This window comes from Macaca thibetana, chromosome 3 (genome assembly GCF_024542745.1).
Source record: "Macaca thibetana thibetana isolate TM-01 chromosome 3, ASM2454274v1, whole genome shotgun sequence".
NCBI lineage: Eukaryota > Metazoa > Chordata > Mammalia > Primates > Cercopithecidae > Macaca > Macaca thibetana.
Genome location: NC_065580.1, coordinates 103,512,212 through 103,531,673, shown reverse-complemented (window position 1 = coordinate 103,531,673; position 19,462 = coordinate 103,512,212). Strand labels below are relative to the sequence as shown.

The window sequence follows — 19,462 nt, the reverse complement described above, 5'->3', positions numbered from 1 at the left end:
ATCCAGAAGATTGGATAACCAAGAAATGACTAATCAAGAGTCTGCTGTACATGTCAAAATGGTGGGTATTTGCCTATTTCCAGTTCCATTTATTAATGGTAAATCTTCACCACTTTTACCTCTGTCTCTAACCAGATAATTATGGGACTGAAATTTTATACAACTCTTTCTTCGCAGTGCATCACAAAATAAACCTCAAATACTTATTGAATTGAATTTCAAATTATCTTTAAAATGTTTTTGCTTGAAATCTAATGCACATTATTGTGCTTCTCAGAATATAAAATGTTTACCCATTCCTTTTTATGCTAAATTTTCTTTGCTCAGCAATAGCACACTTAAATCAAACAATGTGAAATACATTATTGTAGGCTTCCTCATTTAAATGACAAGCATTCAGAAATTTTTTAAATACTACTTGCATGACAATAGAGTTGCATTATATATATTAGGATGAGATAGGAAATGTACAGGCTTTGGAGTCAGAACTGGCTTCATATCTTAACTCATTCTGGCTAGGCGCCTGTAATCCCAGCACTTTGGGAGGCCGAGGTGGGCGGATCACGAGGTCGGGAGATCAAGACCGTCCAGGCTAATACAGTGAAACCCCGTCTCTACTAAAAATACAAAAAATTAGCCGGGCATTAGTAACATGCTCCTGTAGTCGCAGCTACTCGGGAGGCTGAGGCAGGTGAATGGTGTGAAGCTGGGAGGCGGAGGCTGCAGTGAGCCAAGATTGTGCCATTGCACTCCAGCCTGGGCGACAGAGCAAGATTCCGTCTCAAAAAAAAAAAAATCTTACTCCTTATTAGTTTCTATAGCCCTGAATGAGAGCAGTAATCTTACCTTTAAGAAATGGGTGTGAAACCACCAACTGTGCGTTATTATTCATACTTAATGAAAACGTATATAAAGTTTCTAATAACCGCAGATTAAGCATTCATTAAATATTAATCTATTATGTTAGTGAGTGTTTTAACTGTGTAACTGGCATATTTATTTGCATATGTGAAAAGAAATTACATCTGTTCTCCATATTCACAGTGATAAAATCTTAAAAACAACAATTGTTAAAAATCCTTTCTTTTGAAGGGAACAACTGCCCTATGATCTCTTGTTTTCTCTTTGTGTTCTTTTTATTGTTGTGCCTCCTCTTCTGTTCCATTTATTTTTTCAGCTTTCTCTTTCTGTCTAGCTTTTTTCTGGCCTATAAACTAGAGCGTGACACAGCAAGCAAGCAGCACTTGGTCACACTTAATAAATCTCTTGTTCATCTTTCCCTCAACCAGTGTAGGATCAAAGGTGAAAGTTGACTCAAAATGGTAATTAAGTCATAGTCAGTTTCGTTATTGCTCTTAGATTGAAGCACATGCAATTGTTGTTTTTATATGTCAAATATAGTCCAATATTGCCAGTTTTATGTGGTTCAAACTAATAGCAGCTCTTTGCATCCATTGAATGATTGGCACTTGATTCATTGGAATTGAGCATATCTCTTTGATACATAGAATTAAACCAGTCTAAAACTTATTTTCTTGTTTGGGTTGACTTTTTTTTATCTTATATGAACACAAGCAGTATAGGAATTCCCTGACATATAAACAATGTTAATCCTCTTTGTATAATGTTGTTACTTGGGTCCTAGAGCCCTCTAGAAGGTGTCTGTAGAGGCAAGTAGCAGTGTATTCACCCCACAGTTGTTCAGACTGTTGAAGGAAAATAAGGCAAAAGATTTTTTTTTAACTATTATTGCATTAATTTACACAGTTTTTACCTTGGGTTTGCTTTCCTAAAAATATTGATACGTCTTTAATATTGACAACTTTATAGCATGTTATTCTTCACTTTTCATGAACAGGATTCAGATCTCTCTGTCCAGACTTTTTACATGCACATTTCTCTGTGTACACTTATGTTCTAGACAGACAGAGCTATTTCTCTTTTTCCCACATTAGACCCTGCACTTTGATTACTCCCTAATCTCAGCATATCTAAGTCCTGTTTCTCTTCCAGAGCCTACCTCTGTTGGCTCTTACTCCTTTGACCCCAGAAGAAGAAATCTCTGTCTCTTCTATTCCTCTTACATTTTATCGGGACATCTTGGCAATGTATTAATTATTTGGGTTTCTATTTTATAATCCACATTACAGAATATGCACCTTGAGTGTAAGATTTATATTTTATGTTTCTCTTACAGAGCGGCTTCACACACTGTTGTATACTTAATATGTGGTGAAGGAATGAAAGAATTTGGCCTACACTATCTTTTTTTTATATATATATATACTTTAAGTTCCAGGGTACATGTGCACAACGTGCAAGTTTGTTACATATGTATACATGTGCCATGTTGGTGTGCTGCACCCATCAACTCGTCATTTACCTCAGGTATAACTCCCAATGCCATCCCTCCCTCCTGCCTACACTATCTTAATGTGGAAACAGACTGAATATATAATAGGCAAGGGAAATCACTATTACTAAAATTTAGTAGTGCATAATCTTCCAAAAAAATCAGAGAATGATCTATGTGTATGGGCAAATGTACCAGTTTGAATAGGTGGCTTTAAATCTATACTTTCTGTGTAGTTGGATAAAAACTGTAGTGCCTACTTCTTTGTACCACTGCAGTAATGAAGTCTTTTGTTGCTACCAAATATAAACAGTGGAAAACCAAGAAAGAATATTTCTCTGAAAACATCTGACTGAAATTTCTTAAGTGATTCAAACTAATTTTTATGTGGGCTATTTCCAGAAAAATGTAGGATAATACTAAGGTAATTTAAAATTCACTGAGGCTGGGTGCTATGGCTCATGCCTGTAATCCCTGCACTTTGGGAGACCAAGGTGAGAGGATCACTTGAGCTCAGGAGTTTGAGACCAGCCTGGGCAACATAGTGAGACCTGTCTCTACAAAAATTGAAAAATTAGCTGGGCATAGTGGCAGGTGACCGTAGTCCCAGCTACTCTGGAGGCTAAAGTGGGAGGATCTATTGAGCCCAGAATGTCAAGGCTGCAGTGAGCTGTGATCACGCCACTGCACTCCGGCCTGGTTGACAGAGTGAGACCTTGTCTCAAAAAAAAATTTTAAATAGGTCAGGTGCAGTGGCTGATGCCTGTAATCCCAACGCTTTGGGATGCTGAGGCAGGCAGATTGCTTGAGCCCAGGAGTTCAAGACCAGCCTGGGCAATACTTCAAAACCCTCTTTCTACAAAAAAATGCAAAAATTAGCCAAGAGTAGTGGTGAGCCCCTATAGTCCCAGTTACTTGAGAGGCTGAGGTGGGGGGATCGCCTGAGCCCAGGAGTTGAAAGTTGCAGTGAGGCAAGATCACGCCACTGCACTCCAGCCTGGGTGACAGAGCAAGACCCTGCCTCAAAAAATAAAAATAAAAAAGTAAATTTTTTTTTTTTTTTTTTTTTTGGGAGACCGAGTCTCACTCTGTCACCCAGGCTTGGAGTGCAGTGGCAAAATCCTGGCTCACTGCAGCCTCCACCTCCCAGGTTCAAGCAGTTCTCCTGCCTCAGCCTCCCAAGTAATAGGAATTACAGGTGTGTGGTGCTAATTTTGTATATTTAGTAGAGACAGGGTTTCACCCTGTTACCCAGGCTGATCTCGAACTCCTGACCTCTGGTGATATGCCTGCCTTGGCCCCCCAAAGTGCTGGTATTACAGGCATGAGCCACCGTGCCCGGCCTTTTTTTGTTTGTTTGTTTTTGAGACAGAGTCTCGCTCTGTCACCCGGGCTAGAGTGCAGTGGTGCCATCTCGGCTCACTGCAACCTCCGCCTCCCGGGTTCAAGCAATTCTCCTGTCTCAGCCTCCAAAGTAACTGGGATTACAGGCGTGTGCTACCATGCCCGGCTAATTTTTGTATTTTTAATAGAGAGAGGGTTTCACTATGTTGGCCAGGCTGGTCTCAAACTCCTGACCTTAGGTGATCCGCTGGCCTTGGCCTCCCAAAGTGCTGGGATTCCAGGCATCAGCCACTGTGCCCAGCCAAACAAATTTTAAAAATAATAAATAAATGAAACTCATATAGATTAACATATATATTTGTAAATTAAAAGTACAAGTAATTTTTTTAGTCTTGGTTAAAATATGAATTTTTTTTCATTTATTTATTTGTTTTTTGAGACAAGGTCTCACTGTGTCACCCAGGCTGGAGTGCAGTGGCATGATGTCGGCTCACTGCAACCTCTGCCTCCCAGGCTCAGGCAATCCTCCCACCTTAGCCTCCAAGTATCTGGGACTACAGATGTGCACCACCGTGCCTGGCTAATTTTTGTATTGTTTGTAGAGATGGGGTTTCGCCATGTTGTCCAGCCTGGTCTCGAACTGCTGAGCTCAAGTGGTCCTCCCACCTCGGCCTCCTGAAGTGCTGGGATTATAGGCATGAGCCACCATGCCTGGCCATGTTTTCTTTTTTAATCAAAATTTAATATAATTTGAAGTCTAGTTCAAACAGAATTAAACTTTGAAGTTTTCATAATCTCATCCTGGAAATTAGGATTATCCCTAGTCTGGAACATTATCATTGGATTGATGATACCAAGCCACACCCAAAATTTGGCAACTGTACCTTGGAGCTTCTCATTTTTATCTTGTTCCAGTGTATCTACAAGATCATATCAAATAATCTAATATTGCAATTGAGTTGTGGATAAAAATGGCATAACTTTGAAATCCATTTCATCTTTATATTGGTCAAAATAAATGTGTTTTAGGTCTTTCTTAATCATTTTTGGTGTTGATTCAGATTTGGCATCAATCAACCAACATACCCTGATTCTTTTCAGGAAGGCATTTCTCCCTCCCTAATATTTTACACTGTGGCTTTACTATAAAATGAATTTGTTCTCTTTTCATCACAAATGATGGAAATTTTTACCTTCTTATTTATTTTTCATAAAATTATATCATAATCACATTGAAAATTTTTCAGACAATTCAAAATAATTTGCCCTTCAAATTTGAAGTATCATTATTTATGTGCCACCAAACCATGTCTGTGTTTTTCTAAGAGGGATATAGACAGAAGGACTTTGTGGAGGTAACAAAAGTATGTGATCTCATGCAACAATTGGGGTGTGTTCAACAACAACAAAAAGTATGTGATGTATTTCATCATACTTCTACAGTGTGCTTATATTATGATACTCTTTGACATATTCCATACAGGAGTCTTTGATTATCTTTCTTAGGCTATATTATAAAGTATTTGAGTAAAATACCCAATATCTCAAGTTCTTGTGAAGTATTTCTCATACAGATCAGTGACATTGATTGTGTATTGCAGGAGAGGAGTATAGTATACTACATAATCCAAGACAGATAGAATGGTCATTTTTATATTTCTTGTACCTATTTCATCATTATTTTACTCCCGTGCCATTTGTGTATTCACTACTTATTTATCTGAAAATTAATGGTTGTATGTTGTACAGGAGCCAGCCACCAGTGCCTTTAGCTACCAGTTCTCTTTCGTCCATTGTGATTTACAGTAAACCAGTATTAGCCGGGCGTGGTGGCTCACACCTGTAATCCCAGCATTTTGGGAGGCTGAAGCGGGGAGATTGCTTGAGCCCAGGAGTTCGAGGCCAGCCTGGGCAACATAGCAAGACCTTATCTCTATAAAAATAAAATAAACCAATCTTACATTTGTCAGTGTAGCAGAAACCAGCCTTCTTCAAAGTGGTCTTGGTGTGATTCTCCTATCCGTTATCAAAAATTTGAAGCTGTCATTTGTCTGAGGCAAGATGTCTTAGTATGGGTACACTGAAATCGAATATTTAATTTTTTTGGTGAAAAAATAGTCTATGATCTATATCCTGTGTTGCTTTCACCATAATGGATTGGTTATTGAATCAAACATATGCTGATTGCTGTGCATCTGCCAGTTAAGGCTGAAGTAAGAACAGAAATTAGTTGTCAAGAGATAAACTTATTAGCTGAGGTATTTTAAGGGAATTACAGAAGTGATATTCCAAAACAGCAGTCATCCCTAAAACTCAGCAGAAAAGCAGAGTAAATACTACTCATCATCATATCCCTAGCATCTAGCAAGAGTGTGTGGCACAAAGTAGACACATGGTAGATATTAGGCGAGTGAATGGGTTAATGTATGAAAAAAAAGAATGTAGGAACTAGTGCCTATCTGCCTCTCCTTCTATTGAAAAATCACTATAAAATACATAACCTTTAATCTATTGAAACTCATTCAGTTAAGTTAAAAGGATTACTACATCAAGTTTACTTGCATTGCAGGTCATCCTACTTAAATATGGCTTTTTAAAATTAAGTGTATTGTAGGTGGTAGATCTTTCATCCATGGAGAAAATTTTAATGTTAGCACTTCTCTTTTCTCTACACTTTCTTTATTTTTTTCAAGCTCCGCCTCCCGGGTTTACACCATTCTCCTGCCGCAGCCTCCCAAGTAGCTGGGACTACAGGCACCCGCCACCACGCCCAGCTAATTTTTTGTATTTTTAGTAGAGACGGGGTTTCACCATGGTAGCCAGGATGGTCTTGATCTCCTGACCTCGTGATCCGCCCGCCCCAACCTCCCAAAGTGCTGGGATTACAGGCATGAGCCACCGTGCCCGGCCTCTTTCCTCTACACTTTCATTATCATCTTCCAGTCTTTGGGAGACAGGCTAGCCTTTTTCTGATTTTTCTACTCTTGCACATTATGTAGGAACAACACAGCATCTGATAGATTTACCTGGTCAGATTCTCTCGTAGCAAAGATAGAAGGTCCAGGGAATTTTTATAACCATGTCCATGACACACATGAACTATGTTAATATTACCAATAACATAGCCAGAATAAAAATATATAAATAAAGATTATCCAATACAAACCAGTATAGAGCCTGAATTTGAGGTACTATTACTGCCTATACTGTATAACTGACTATAAAATGAGGCATAATTTTCTCCTCCTTGTTGTATTGTACGTGTGCTGTAAGAGCTTGTACTGATTTTTCCTCTAATCAGTTTCATTCTATTTGTGATAAAGTAGCTAGTAACAAGAAATAATACTTAAGATTAAATTGTTGAGCAACCCTAAAGTCTTCATAACTCTGTAGTAGCAGCCTACTACATCCATTGTTTTAGATGGATCTTGCTATGTTGCCCAGGCTGGTCTCAAACTCCTGGGCTCCAATGATCCTACCTCAGCTTCCAAGTAGCTGGGATTATAGGCATGTGCCACTGTGCCTGGCACAATACTTTTTGGCAGTTATCTCAATTTGAAATAAATCTATTGTAAAATATGTGCCAAGAACAGTATATTATTTGGGAAATAGTACAATAAAAAGAGCAAAGATCTTGAAGCAGCTTTTCAATTTTTAAATATTTTAAATATATTTTAATTATACAAAGACAAACTTTTGGGGGAATAATCATGATAATTGCTTCCTTTCTGCTCAGGAACATTTTAAAATATAAATATGTAGGCAAGCTAAATGTATGTATGTATTTGTAAAAGCCAGATGCAAAAGTATATAATGAGGATGAGCTAAAACTATGTACATTTATCTGCATGTTTCAGAGGGATATTCTCAAGGTATTATATTAGTATTAGGGTGGAAGTTTACTTATTGTATTATATAAAATGGAGGCTTAATGGGGGGTCATCTTAAGATTTTTAGAAAAATTACATCAATCGCGGGGTAGCTGTTGGGGTATTCATGGTTAAAATATGATTTCTGGGCTCTGACTGGATTGCATCACAACCCAGAAATGAAACTAATAGAAAAATCACAAAAATGAAACTAATAGAAAATAAATTTAAATGTTACTTGTTTATCTCCAGGCAGTTTTTATTGTCTTTTTTATATTTTTACTGTTATTTCTGTGGTAAGCATGCATAGCTTTTATAATTAGAAAAAGATATACTCTCTGATAATGTAATTGAATCACAAATGTAGTTTTGTCTTACTCTGTAGCTAGAAAATACTGATACATTTTAAGTATTTCTGTGTGTATAAATGGTAATGTGGGAGCTGGGCTTGGTGTCCCACACTTTTAATCCCAGGACTTTGGAAGGCCAAGATGGGAGGATTGCTTGAGGCCAGGAGTTCAAGATCAGCCTGAGCAACATAGCAAGACCTCACTCACCTCTACAGAAAATTTTAAAAATTAGCTGGGTATGATGGCGCATGCCTTCTACCTACTCAGGAGGCTGAGATGGGAGGAGCATTTGAGCCCAGGAGTTTGAGGCTACAGTGAGCTAGGATTGTGCCACTGCACTTCAGCCTGGGTGACAAAACAAGACAGCATGTCTAAAAGAGTAGTAATAAGAAAAATAAATGGTAATTTGATGTGGTGGCTTGCTTTTTAAAAATAATGCCTTAACATTTTTATGTCTTTAAATAAGACAAGCTTCTGGTTGGTATCAAAGGAACCTGAGGAAAGAAGAATGAAAACTAATTAATTTTCTTTTACTCTTTAGATGCCAGAATTCCAGAAAAGTTCAGTTCGAATCAAGAACCCTACAAGAGTAGAAGAAATTATCTGTGGTCTTATCAAAGGAGGAGCTGCCAAACTTCAGGTGAATAATCATCAAGAAGCCTTGGCTGTGTGTGGTGGCTCATGTCTGTAATCCCAGCACTTTGGGAGACTGAAGCAGGAGGATCATTTGAGCCCAGGAGTTTGAGACCAGCCTGGGCAACATAGTGAGACCCCATCTCTGTTTAAAAAAAAAAAAAAAAAATGACCAGGCACAGTGGCTCACACCTGTAATCCCAGCACTTTAGGAGGCCGAGGCGGGTGGACGAGGCTGAGGTCTGGAGTTTGAGAGCAGCCTGGCCAACATGGTGAAACTCTGTCTATACTAAAAGTACAAAAATTAGCCAAGCCTGGTGGCGCATGCCTGTAATCCCAGCTACTTGGGAGGCTGAGGCAGGCGAATCACTTAACCCCAGGAGACGGAGGTTGCAGTGAGCTGAGATCATGCCACTGCACTCCAAAAATAAAATAAAAGCTTAATAATAAAGGCTTCTTTTTCTTCTTCTTCTTCTTTTGAGATGGAGTCTCTCTCTGTTGCCCAGGCTGGAGTGCAGTGGCGCGATCGTGGCTCACAGCTCCTCCCGGGTTCAAGCAATCTCATACCTCAGCCTCCTGAGCAGCTGGGATTACAGGTGCCAGCTACCACACCCAGCTAATTTTTTTTTGGTTTTTGAGACTGAGTATTGCTCTGTTGCTCAGGCTGGAGTGCAGTGACACAATCTCAGCTCACTGCAACCTCTGCCTCCCGGTTCAACCAATTCTCCCACCTCAACCTCCAGAGCAGCTGGGATTATAGGTGCCTGCCACCGCGCCCAGCTAATTTTTACATTTTTAGTAGAGACAGGGTTTTGCCACATTGGCCAGGCTGGTCTCAAACTCCTGGCCTCAAGTGATCCATCCGCCTCAGCCTCCCAAAGTGCTGGGATTACAGGCGTGAGCCGTCATGGCCCAGCCTTATTTTATTTTTGATGTTAAAGCAGACTCATTCATCTCCTGTTTGATAAAATCTGAGTACAGCAAGTTTAGGTAGACAGTTTTTGCCTATCCTTTAGGAATATAAAATCCAGAAAATATATATCTTGAGTTTTTCTAAAATAGACAGAATACCCTATTGGAAAAACAAAAATTAATAACCATGAAATACTCTTAAGTTTTTATTAGTCTTCAGTACTAAGCTAACTCATGCTGTGTATAAGCATTAAACCATTTTAAGGATAATATTTAAAAGGGTATAGTTTTAAGTTGCTCTTTCATGTTTTAATCATAGTAGTTCAAATTAAGATGTAACTTTATTAAGGGGATAGTTGAGTTTTTAAGAAGTTTTCTCTGTTTTAAAGGAATGTGTTACATGTAAATTAAATCAACAATCTGGATATTCTGTAAAAAAAAAAATACTGCTTTTTTAAAACATTTCTGAAAAATAATATTTAACGCAGTCTCCTAAGTTTCAAGAGCTGGCCAGCTATTTCAATGTGCATTCATTCATTGGTATAGTTTACCTTAAATAAGCAAGTTAAATCCAGCATGTAACAGTATCAGTAACTGAGAGCTTCGTATAGTTGAATTGCTTCCACTGCATATTTGTGCATTGACCAAGTTTGTTGAAAATCTCTAGTGAGAAGAGTAACCATATCACCTGCAATTGCAAATTCCCATACCAATTAATCAGATGTTTTCAAATTTTTATTTTTATTTATGTTATTTTATTTTTTCGAGATGGAGTCCTAACTCTGTCACCCAGGTTGGAGTAGAGTGGCATGATCTTAGTTAGCTCACTGCAACCTATGCCTCCCAGGTTCAAGCGATTCTCCTGCCTCAGCTTCCTCAGTAGGTGGGATTACAGGCACATGCACCACACCTGGCTATTTTTGTATTTTTAGTAGAGACAGGGTTTTACCATGTTGGCCAGGCTGGTCTCGAACTCCTGACCTCAAATGATCTCCCCACCTTGGCCTCCCAAAGTGTTGGGATTACAGGCATGAGCCACCAGGCCCAGCTGGATTTTTTCAGTTTTTAAAGTTGATACATAATAACTGTATATATATATGGGTTACATGTGATGTTTTCAAATGTATATAAAATGTGTAATAATCAAATCAGGTAATTAGGATATCTGCCATTTCTAATATTCTTTTTTGGGGGAACATTCTAAACCTTTTCTTCTAGCTATTTTGAAATATACAATAAAATACTGTTTACTATAGTCATTCTACTGTGTAAACAGTAGAACTTATTCCTTCTAACAGTATTTTCTTTCTTTCTTTTTTTTTTTTTTTTTTTTTTTTTTTTTTTTTGAGATGGAGTCTCGCTCTGTCGCCCAGGCTGGAGTGCAGTGGCCGGATCTCAGCTCACTGCAAGCTCCGCCTCCCGGGTTTACGCCATTCTCCTGCCTCAGCCTCCCGAGTAGCTGGGACTACAGGCGCCCGCCACCTCGCCCGGCTAGTTTTTTGTATTTTTTTAGTAGAGACGGGGTTTCACCGTGTTAGCCAGGATGCTCTCAATCTCCTGACCTCGTGATCCGCCCGTCTCGGCCTCCCAAAGTGCTGGGATTACAGGCTTGAGCCACTGCGCCCGGCCATCTTCTAACAGTATTTTCGTAACCATTCTTCAACTGTTCTTTATCTCCCCATCCCTCCCACCTTTCCCAGCCTCTGGTAACCATCTTTCTACTCTCTGCCTCCATGAGATCAAGTTTTTTAGTTTTCACATATGAATAAGAATACGTAATATTTGTCTTTCTGTGCCTAGCTTATTTCACGTAAGATAATGACCTCCAGGCTCGCCCATGTTGCTGCAACTGACAGCATCTCTTTGTTTTTTATGGCTGCATTACTACTCAGACTTATTTGGCGACAGTGCTAGGGCACTCAAGGTAGCACCTTGTAGTTAAGATTATTCCCAGGACTTTATAAATGAACCACATGAGAAGATTCAGTGTAAAGAAAATAACTTAACAGTGTGGACCAGAGACTGAACACAGTCCTATGCATCTAGGAAAGCATGAAGTATGTGTTTGGGTAGCACAGAGAAATTCTGGCCATGTGGGCTGTGTTTACAATAATGCCTTTCACTCTTTTCTTACAGATAATAACAGACTTTGATATGACACTCAGTAGATTTTCATACAAAGGGAAAAGATGCCCAACATGTCATAGTAAGTGTGGTATTTGTAAACAAATTCACAAAAGCATGTCATCATTATTTTAAGATCCTCTTTATCTATATTACCTGTGAGATAACTGGGTGTTTAAAATTATTTATGGACATTGACAGTGAGGAGACCTGCTTTTTCTTATTATATTTTTGAGGGTTTTTTTTCCCTGTATTATATAAATGGCTATTTTCATGTATGGTTTTGGTAGCAAAGGGAATCGGAGACTCCTGAAATATTTCTTGCCAAATATGGTCTATTCATTATTCAAGAAATATTTAAATAGGTTGTAAACTTTGGGTTAACCTGAAGAAGCGGCATTTATCAAATACTCTATTTTCTAGGAATTTTACCAAATTTTAATATCTTTTTTGTTTTCCAACTTGGCTGTGAGTTTTTAAAATAACACTCTTCAACCTGACAGGAAAACGGTGAAATGAACTCTCTCATTTGTTTTTAGTACATGTGTAAATTGAAAAATTATTCTGGGGCCGGGTACGGTGGCTCATGGCTGTAATCTCAACATTTTGGGAGGCTGAGTTGGGCAGATCATTTGCAGTCAGGAGTTCGAGACCAGCGTGGCCAAAATGATGAATCCCTGTCTCTAGTAAAAATATAAAAATTAGCTGGGCGTGGTGGCAGGCACCTGTAATCCCAGCTACTCAAGAGGCTGAGGCAAGAGAATCTCTTGAACCCGGGAGGTGGAGGTTGCAGTGAGCCAAGATTACACCACTGCACTCCAGCCTGTGCAACAGAGTGAAACTTCATCTTGAAAAAAAAAAAAAAGAAAGAAAGAAAAAAAAATTATTTTGATAATTTGTATTTAAAATAATGCTAAAAATCACCAGGCACAGTGGCTCACGCCTGTAATCCCAGCACTTCAGGAGGTGGAGGTGGGATAATCACTTGAGCCCAGGAGTTTGAGACCAGCCTGAGCAATGTAATGATAAGACCTTTTCTTACCAAAAAATAAAAAATCAGCTGGGCATTGTGGCGTGCCTGTGGTCCCAGATACTCACTTGGGAGGCTGAGAGGATCCTTGAGCCTGGGAAGGCGAGTCTGTAGTGAGCCGTAATCACACCACTGCACTCCAACCTGGATGACAAAACAAGACCTTATCTCGGAAAAAAAAAAAAAAAAGACACTAAAAATATTTATATCCTTTGCCCTATTAATTCCTCTTTAGAGAATTTGTAAGTAATCCCAAATGCAGTTTTTAAAAAAGCTTTATTCACAAAAATAATGGTGACTCAGCTCAACATAAAATTATTACTAATAGCAGATGCTTGGAAGCAACCTAAAAAGGTTAATGCTGCAGAAATGATATAAATTATTTTCTGCTCACATACCAGAAATTTTAATTACATGGAAAAATGCAGACTACAATGTGAAATGAAAAAGAAAATTCAAAATTACAGATTTAGTATCATCTCTTATCTAATTGATATACATGAAATCTTAAGACTGAAAGGAAATATACTAAAATATTGTTCACTACTTACTATTGAATGGTAAAACTTTTTACCATTCAGTTTTTGTTTTCTTCTTTACAGTGGTCTAGATTTTCCAGGTGTTTACATTAAGCATTTATTATCTTTTTATTAAGAAAAAAATGTATTTCCCATATGTGTTTCTTCTATTTAATTACAAAGGAGAAAATGGAAGTGATCAATACACAGTTCATAGTGTTTGAAGATATTGAATTGTCTATCTCAGTGGTGTAAGCGAGCAGTCACTAAATCTCAGATTTTAAACCATTAGCTTCCCTAACAGTGTCATGTGAATTATACCACTGAGACCAAAAGTTATAATAACCATGCTAGTTGACTTGGCATTACTTAAAAGTATTGTCAAGCAAAGGGTTGCTACAAAAGTAATTGAGTTTTTTGCCATTACTTTATAGCAAATTATTCATAGTAGTGGTAGCATCAATCAGAGTATTTCTTTTAATGCTTATTTTGCTTTCTATCTTTAGATATCATTGACAACTGTAAGCTGGTTACAGATGAATGTAGAAAAAAGGTAAACACTAACAATGATCCATAGTCACTCGAAGACTTCATTACCCTTTTTGCCTGAGAATTTCTTCAGGTGCATTCACACAAGTAAGAATGGACGTAAAGTGCTTACAGCCATACCTGGCACATAGTAAGCATGCAGTAAATAGTAGGTTTGCTGTATGAATTACACATTCAAAACATATTTTAGAGATAAAAATTCACAGTAACTTTTAACAACAAAACTTATATTTAAAACTCTTAAATGATCACCAGAGTATTCTGGTGTTGCAACGTTAACTGGAGATTTAAAACAAAAGTACTTTGGTTTTCTGTAGGTTTTGCTCCTTTAAGTTGATGAGGAAGTTGCTTCAGTACTTTGCTTGAGTATGTATCTGTGTATATCTTAACAAAATGCAATTTGAAATGTGAATCAAATTTAATACCTTTATATGAAAACTAAAGTGTTTTTTGTACTGATAATTTTACTGTTGGTTTTTTACTCACCTGAAAGTACTTTACAAAAGAAAGGTAGCTTTTTGCAGGTGTATGTGATTACATGTCAACTAAGATCAACAAATATTTTTTCAATTGATGCATTAGCTCAACTTATAAAGCAGTTTATTGAAAATACTTGCTTACATTGTTTTGCTTTCTAAAACCAAGTAGATATATCTTCATGTAATCTTCATGATTAAATTATTCATATCTTCCTAGTTATTGCAACTAAAGGAAAAATATTACGCTATTGAAGTTGATCCTGTTCTTACTGTAGAAGAGAAGTACCCTTATATGGTGGAATGGTAAGTGTATATTAGGCAGTAGGAGGACTTAAAAAAATAATAAAACAACACTGCAGTTACAACGGATGGCTTATTTTTTATCTGTAATGCAAACAAACAGATTAATAAATTATGCAAGTTAGAACATTGAATAACAAAATTAGCTCTAATTATCTAATCTCTCTAACAGTTTAGGATTCCTTTTGTTTTACTTAGTTAAGGTGAAGTCCAGTAGAAATAAAAGTCCTGCATTTAAGTCTCAAATTAAAAACAAGAATTTTTTTTTAAGTATATGGACAAGATGTGGCTTAATGTGTAAAGAAAAGGTATGAGGATTTAAACTGACTCTGAACTCAATTAGAGCCAGCTGGTGATATGGTTACCAAAAAATCAACCTTTGGTTGCATTAATCAAAATGCAGTGTTCCAAGCAGATCACACTGAAAGCATTGTGTTGGGTTCTGGAAGAATGCTGTTAAAAAAACCATGACAATGGGGACCAAAAAAAAAAAAAAAATAGATCATAAACTTAAAGGAGTCAGAGTAGTCCACCAGAATAATCAGAGGAATTTGGGCCTTCCCACTTGAGGAACATTTCAAGGAATAGAAAATGCTTTGATTTGAGAAGCAACAACTTGTTTTAAAATCTTAGGAGACCAGGAATGATTTGTCTTTATTGTCCCATTACCTAACAGTTGAACGCTTCATCTGTATTTATGGTATTAAATGTTGAAAAGATATTAGACTTAACTCTACAAACTGGTAGCAGCAGGACTGGAACAAGACTTGGAAGATAGAAGATTGATTTCAGCATGAGAAAAGAAAAGCCTGTCTAGCAATTAGAGTTTTCTGGCAATGGAATAAGCTTCCCTGGGAGAATGAGTTTACTGACATGATAGAAGCTTGACCCAGGCAGGGAGGAGGGTGACTTAGGAATATTATAGGGGTATTTTTAGGTATCAGATGAAGAGTTAGGCTTTTTTTTCCTTTCTTTCTGTTTTTAGTGACTCTTTGCATAATTGTAATGGGTTAGAGAGTCTAAGGGCCCTTTATACTGAAATGCTATGATTATAGGTGTTTTTTACATAAAGCAGGCTAATCTATACGTAACAGATTTTCTCTCTTGCTCACTAAATAGCATCTTCAGTATGTAAAAAATTCAAACTACAAATTTTAAAAGTGCGTTTGCTGTAATTCATTTTACTGTAATCAGAGAAAGGATTATGCACCCATAGGTTGGATCAAGTTTTTATCTGTAGAATTAGGAAAGGTTTACAGCTAGTTTCCTTTCATTACCTTACTAACATATTTAAGCTAAGTCTGGGTTTGGGAGGACTGGGAAACTCAGTAAGAACATGCATGTCACATTTTGAGACATGAGGTCTACATTCATTAGTGATGAATTTCAGTCTCTAAAATTTAAATCCAAATATGAGGAACAGATTTTCTCACATGGAAGAATGCTTTGTAATAAAGATAATAATTTTAGTTTGTCTTAATTGATACTCTTTTTTCCTTTGGTCGTAAACTCCAGGTATACTAAATCACATGGTTTGCTTGTTGAACAAGCTTTACCAAAAGCTAAACTTAAAGAAATTGTGGCAGAATCTGACGTTATGCTCAAGTAAGTTTCTTGGGTGGTTTTTGCTGCTATTGTTCACAGACTTGAATTATTGCTATATATGTAGTCAGCTGTACTTTTAAAAAATAAGATATTGAATATTACATATGTAAATATATCCAAAATATGCCACCTATCACAAAATACATAGTGGTAAGATAAGGAATTTAGAAGTACATAGATCTTGGTGTAGGTAATAAGAGCCTTATGAGATTTAAATTCTAATTTGTATTTTGTTTCTCCAGATTAAAAATGTCAAGACTTACAAATTTTTGAACCAAGGCCATTTAAAAATTTTTTAGCAAAGTACTTAGGAAGGACATATAATATGAAAGGAATGTATAAATCAAGTTGAAAGGGACTTAAGTATACTTGTTTTGTTTTGTTTTTTGAGACAGGGTCTCTCTCTGTTGCCCAGGTTAGAGTGTAGTGACATAATATCTTCCTCACTCCAACCTCTGCCTCCTGGGCTCAAGCGATCCCCTTGCCTCAGCCTCTCAAGTAGCTGGGACGACAGGCACGTACCACCATGCCTGGCTACTTTTTGTATTTTTTTGTAAAGATGAGATTTCACCATGTTGCCCTGGCTGGTCTTGAACTCTTGGGGTCAAGCGATCCCAAAGTGCTGGGATTACATGTGTGAGCCACCATGCCTGGCAGTATACTATGTCTAAATTTTCATGAGCCTACTTTTTAAATTCTCAAACTTCTTTGAAAACTATTCCTAGGAAAGATTAGTATGTTTTAGTACATAATTATGTATGTATGCATGAGTTATAAGATACAAGAGGCTTTTTAATACTGTTCATTACCTCCTAAAATTTTCAACTCATTAGGCAAACATGATGATACTTTTTTTATGATGATGTTATCTTTTAAGGTGATTACTTCTAAAAAGGAAAGCAATAAATTGTCAGAAAAAGTGTGAGGACTGCTAGTAAGTGTTTCATTCCTTAGTAGGCAGCAACAGCATTATTTAACCTATACCCAGGAAGGGTAAGAAAGGGAAGAGGGCTGGTCAGGCGCGGTGGGTCACGCCTGTAATCCCAGCACTCTGGGAGGCCGAGGCAGGCGGATCACAAGGTCAGGAGATTGAGACCATCCTGGCTAACACGATGAAACCCCGTCTCTACTAAAAAATACAAAAAATTAGCCGGGCGTGGTGGCAGGCGCCTGTAGTCCCAGCTACTCGGGCGGTTGAGGCTGGAGAATGGCATGAACCCCGGGAGGCGGAGCTTGCAGTGAGCTGAGATCATTCCACTGCACTCCAGCCTGGGAGACACTGAGATTCCATCTCAAAAAATAAAAATAAAAAATAAAGGGAAGAGGGCTGAAGAACTTAGTAAAGACATGCCAGATGTCAAGAATACAGCTAAGTTCCTGCCACTCTGCTTTTCCTTTCAATTTTATGGATTTTGATGAAACTGTAAGAATATCAAGTCATTCTTCATAATTTTAAAATCTGAAAATATTTTAATCATGTAAATGTATTTTTTGTTAGTTAATATATATCCATTAAGTTAGGCCAAGTTGATAGGCCCACGATGGGACTCCATCCTTCTCAGTGTTAATATATCCATATTTTAACCCCTAAGTGGGATTTTCAAGGTGTGGCTTAACTATTGTTTTCTCTTTTTAAATTTAATTTTAGAGACAGGGTCTCACTATGTTGCCCAGACTGGACTAGAACTCCTGGGCTCAAGCAATCCTCAAGCCTCAACCTCCCAAGTAGCTGGGACTATAAGCATCCACTGCTATGCCTGCCTGTTTCTTTTTAAATGGTATAAGTTGTGAACTGTAGGTTTATATTCATATTCATTGAAAGCTTAAGGACATCTAGTTTATAGTATTAGGATTGATTAAAGGGAAGGTAAAGAGTTAACCATTGTTTGAAAAACTTACAGTATTGTAGATATAAATAACAGCCCTCTTGGGCAGTATTTTGAAATGAGAATATGAGTGAGCCATAGAATTACTAGGAATATTTCACTTTTTTAGCTTCTAAGTGAAAAGGAACTATATCTTGCTCTTTAACAATCAGTTTGTTATCTCCATCTTGCAGGGAAGGATATGAGAATTTCTTTGATAAGCTCCAACAACATAGTATACCCGTGTTCATATTTTCGGCTGGAATTGGCGATGTATTAGAGGAGGTTATTCGTCAAGCTGGTGTTTATCATCCAAATGTCAAAGTTGTGTCCAATTTTATGGATTTCGATGAAACTGTAAGAATATGAAATCATTCTTCATAATTTTAAAATCTGAAAATATTTTAATCACGTAAATGTATCTGTTGTTACTTAATATATATCCAGTAAGTTAGGCCAAGTTGATAGGCCCACTGTGGGACTCCATCCTTCTCAATGTTAATATATCCATATTTTAAAAACAATGTGCCTTTCTTAAACTTTCATTCCCCAAGCTATAAACTAATAATAGTAAAACAACTTCTTCTTCTTTTTTTTTTGTTTGAGATGGAGTCTCACTCTGTTGCCCAGGCTGGAGTGCAGTAGCATGATCTCAGCCAATTGCAACCTCTGCCTCCTGGGTTCAAGCAATTCTTCTGCCTCAACCTCTCGAGTAGCTGGGATTACAAGCGTGTGCCACCACACCCAGCTACTTTTTATATTTTTGGTAGAGATAGGGTTTCACCATGTTGGCCAAGTTGGTCTCAAATTCCTGACCACAAGTGATCCACCCCCCTTGGCCTCCCAAAGGGCTGGGATTACAGGCATGAGCCACCACACATAGCCTAAAACTTCCTTTAAATTGTTTTAATGCAGCAACTTTGAAGCCTTAACATTCATAGTTGGAAAAAAAGAAGTTAGAACTGAAATTATTTGAATAGGGTTTTCTAATCAAGACAGTATATTATGAAATACATAAACTAACATAAAATAGGATCTTTTGGTTAGAAACAAAATAAAAACTGAAAATTGAATTTTGAACTCATTTTGTTTTACCTTTTTTTTCTTTTGAGATGGAGTCTTGCTCTGTAGCCCAGGCTAGAGTGCAGTGGCATGATCTCAGCTCACTGCAACCTCCACCTCCGGGGTTCAAGCAGTTCTCCCTACTTGAGCCTCCCGAGTATCTGGGACTACAGGTGTGTGCTACCACACCTGGCTAATTTTTATATTTTAGTGAGGCGGGGTTTCACTGTATTGGCCAGTCTGGTCTCGAACTCCTGACCTCCAGTGATCTGTCCTCCTTGGCCTCCCAAAGTGCTGGGATTACAGGCGTAAGCCACTGCGCCCGGCCTTTGTTTTACCGTTTAAAATAGTCTCTAAAAAATCATTTACTTCTCCAAGCCCTTCTTAGCTATGGTGAATGTGATGGACTTAAGTGCTTTGAGATCTTTAGTATCAAAGATGCATTTACAAATATGATGAAATAATAGTG

General features: G+C 37.7%; 2 protein-coding genes and 1 long non-coding RNA gene across 5 annotated transcripts in view; 2 read left to right on the top strand and 1 right to left on the bottom strand.

The window, feature by feature from the left end:
• The window catches only part of LOC126950102 (uncharacterized), a 480,177-nt gene that overhangs the window by 350,715 nt on the left and 110,000 nt on the right, over positions 1-19,462 (top strand). The window lies entirely within an intron of this gene.
• The window catches only part of LOC126950111 (uncharacterized), a 189,675-nt gene that overhangs the window by 60,528 nt on the left and 109,685 nt on the right, over positions 1-19,462 (bottom strand). The window lies entirely within an intron of this gene.
• Positions 1-19,462, top strand: part of NT5C3A (5'-nucleotidase, cytosolic IIIA) — a 49,672-nt gene that overhangs the window by 28,343 nt on the left and 1,867 nt on the right. Inside the window, exons 1-8 of one of the 3 annotated variants that reach the window (XM_050783284.1) lie at positions 10-61; positions 2,198-2,388; positions 8,458-8,556; positions 11,598-11,667; positions 13,640-13,686; positions 14,379-14,464; positions 15,977-16,066; positions 18,126-18,288. In XM_050783284.1, coding sequence (XP_050639241.1) covers positions 2,305-2,388; positions 8,458-8,556; positions 11,598-11,667; positions 13,640-13,686; positions 14,379-14,464; positions 15,977-16,066; positions 18,126-18,288 — 639 coding nt within the window. In that variant the 5' untranslated portion in view covers positions 10-61; positions 2,198-2,304. Of the gene's footprint in view, positions 1-6; positions 62-2,197; positions 2,389-8,457; positions 8,557-11,597; positions 11,668-13,639; positions 13,687-14,378; positions 14,465-15,976; positions 16,067-18,125; positions 18,289-19,462 lie in introns of those variants that run through there. The other 2 variants (XM_050783285.1, XM_050783283.1) reach the window with 2 other exon arrangements.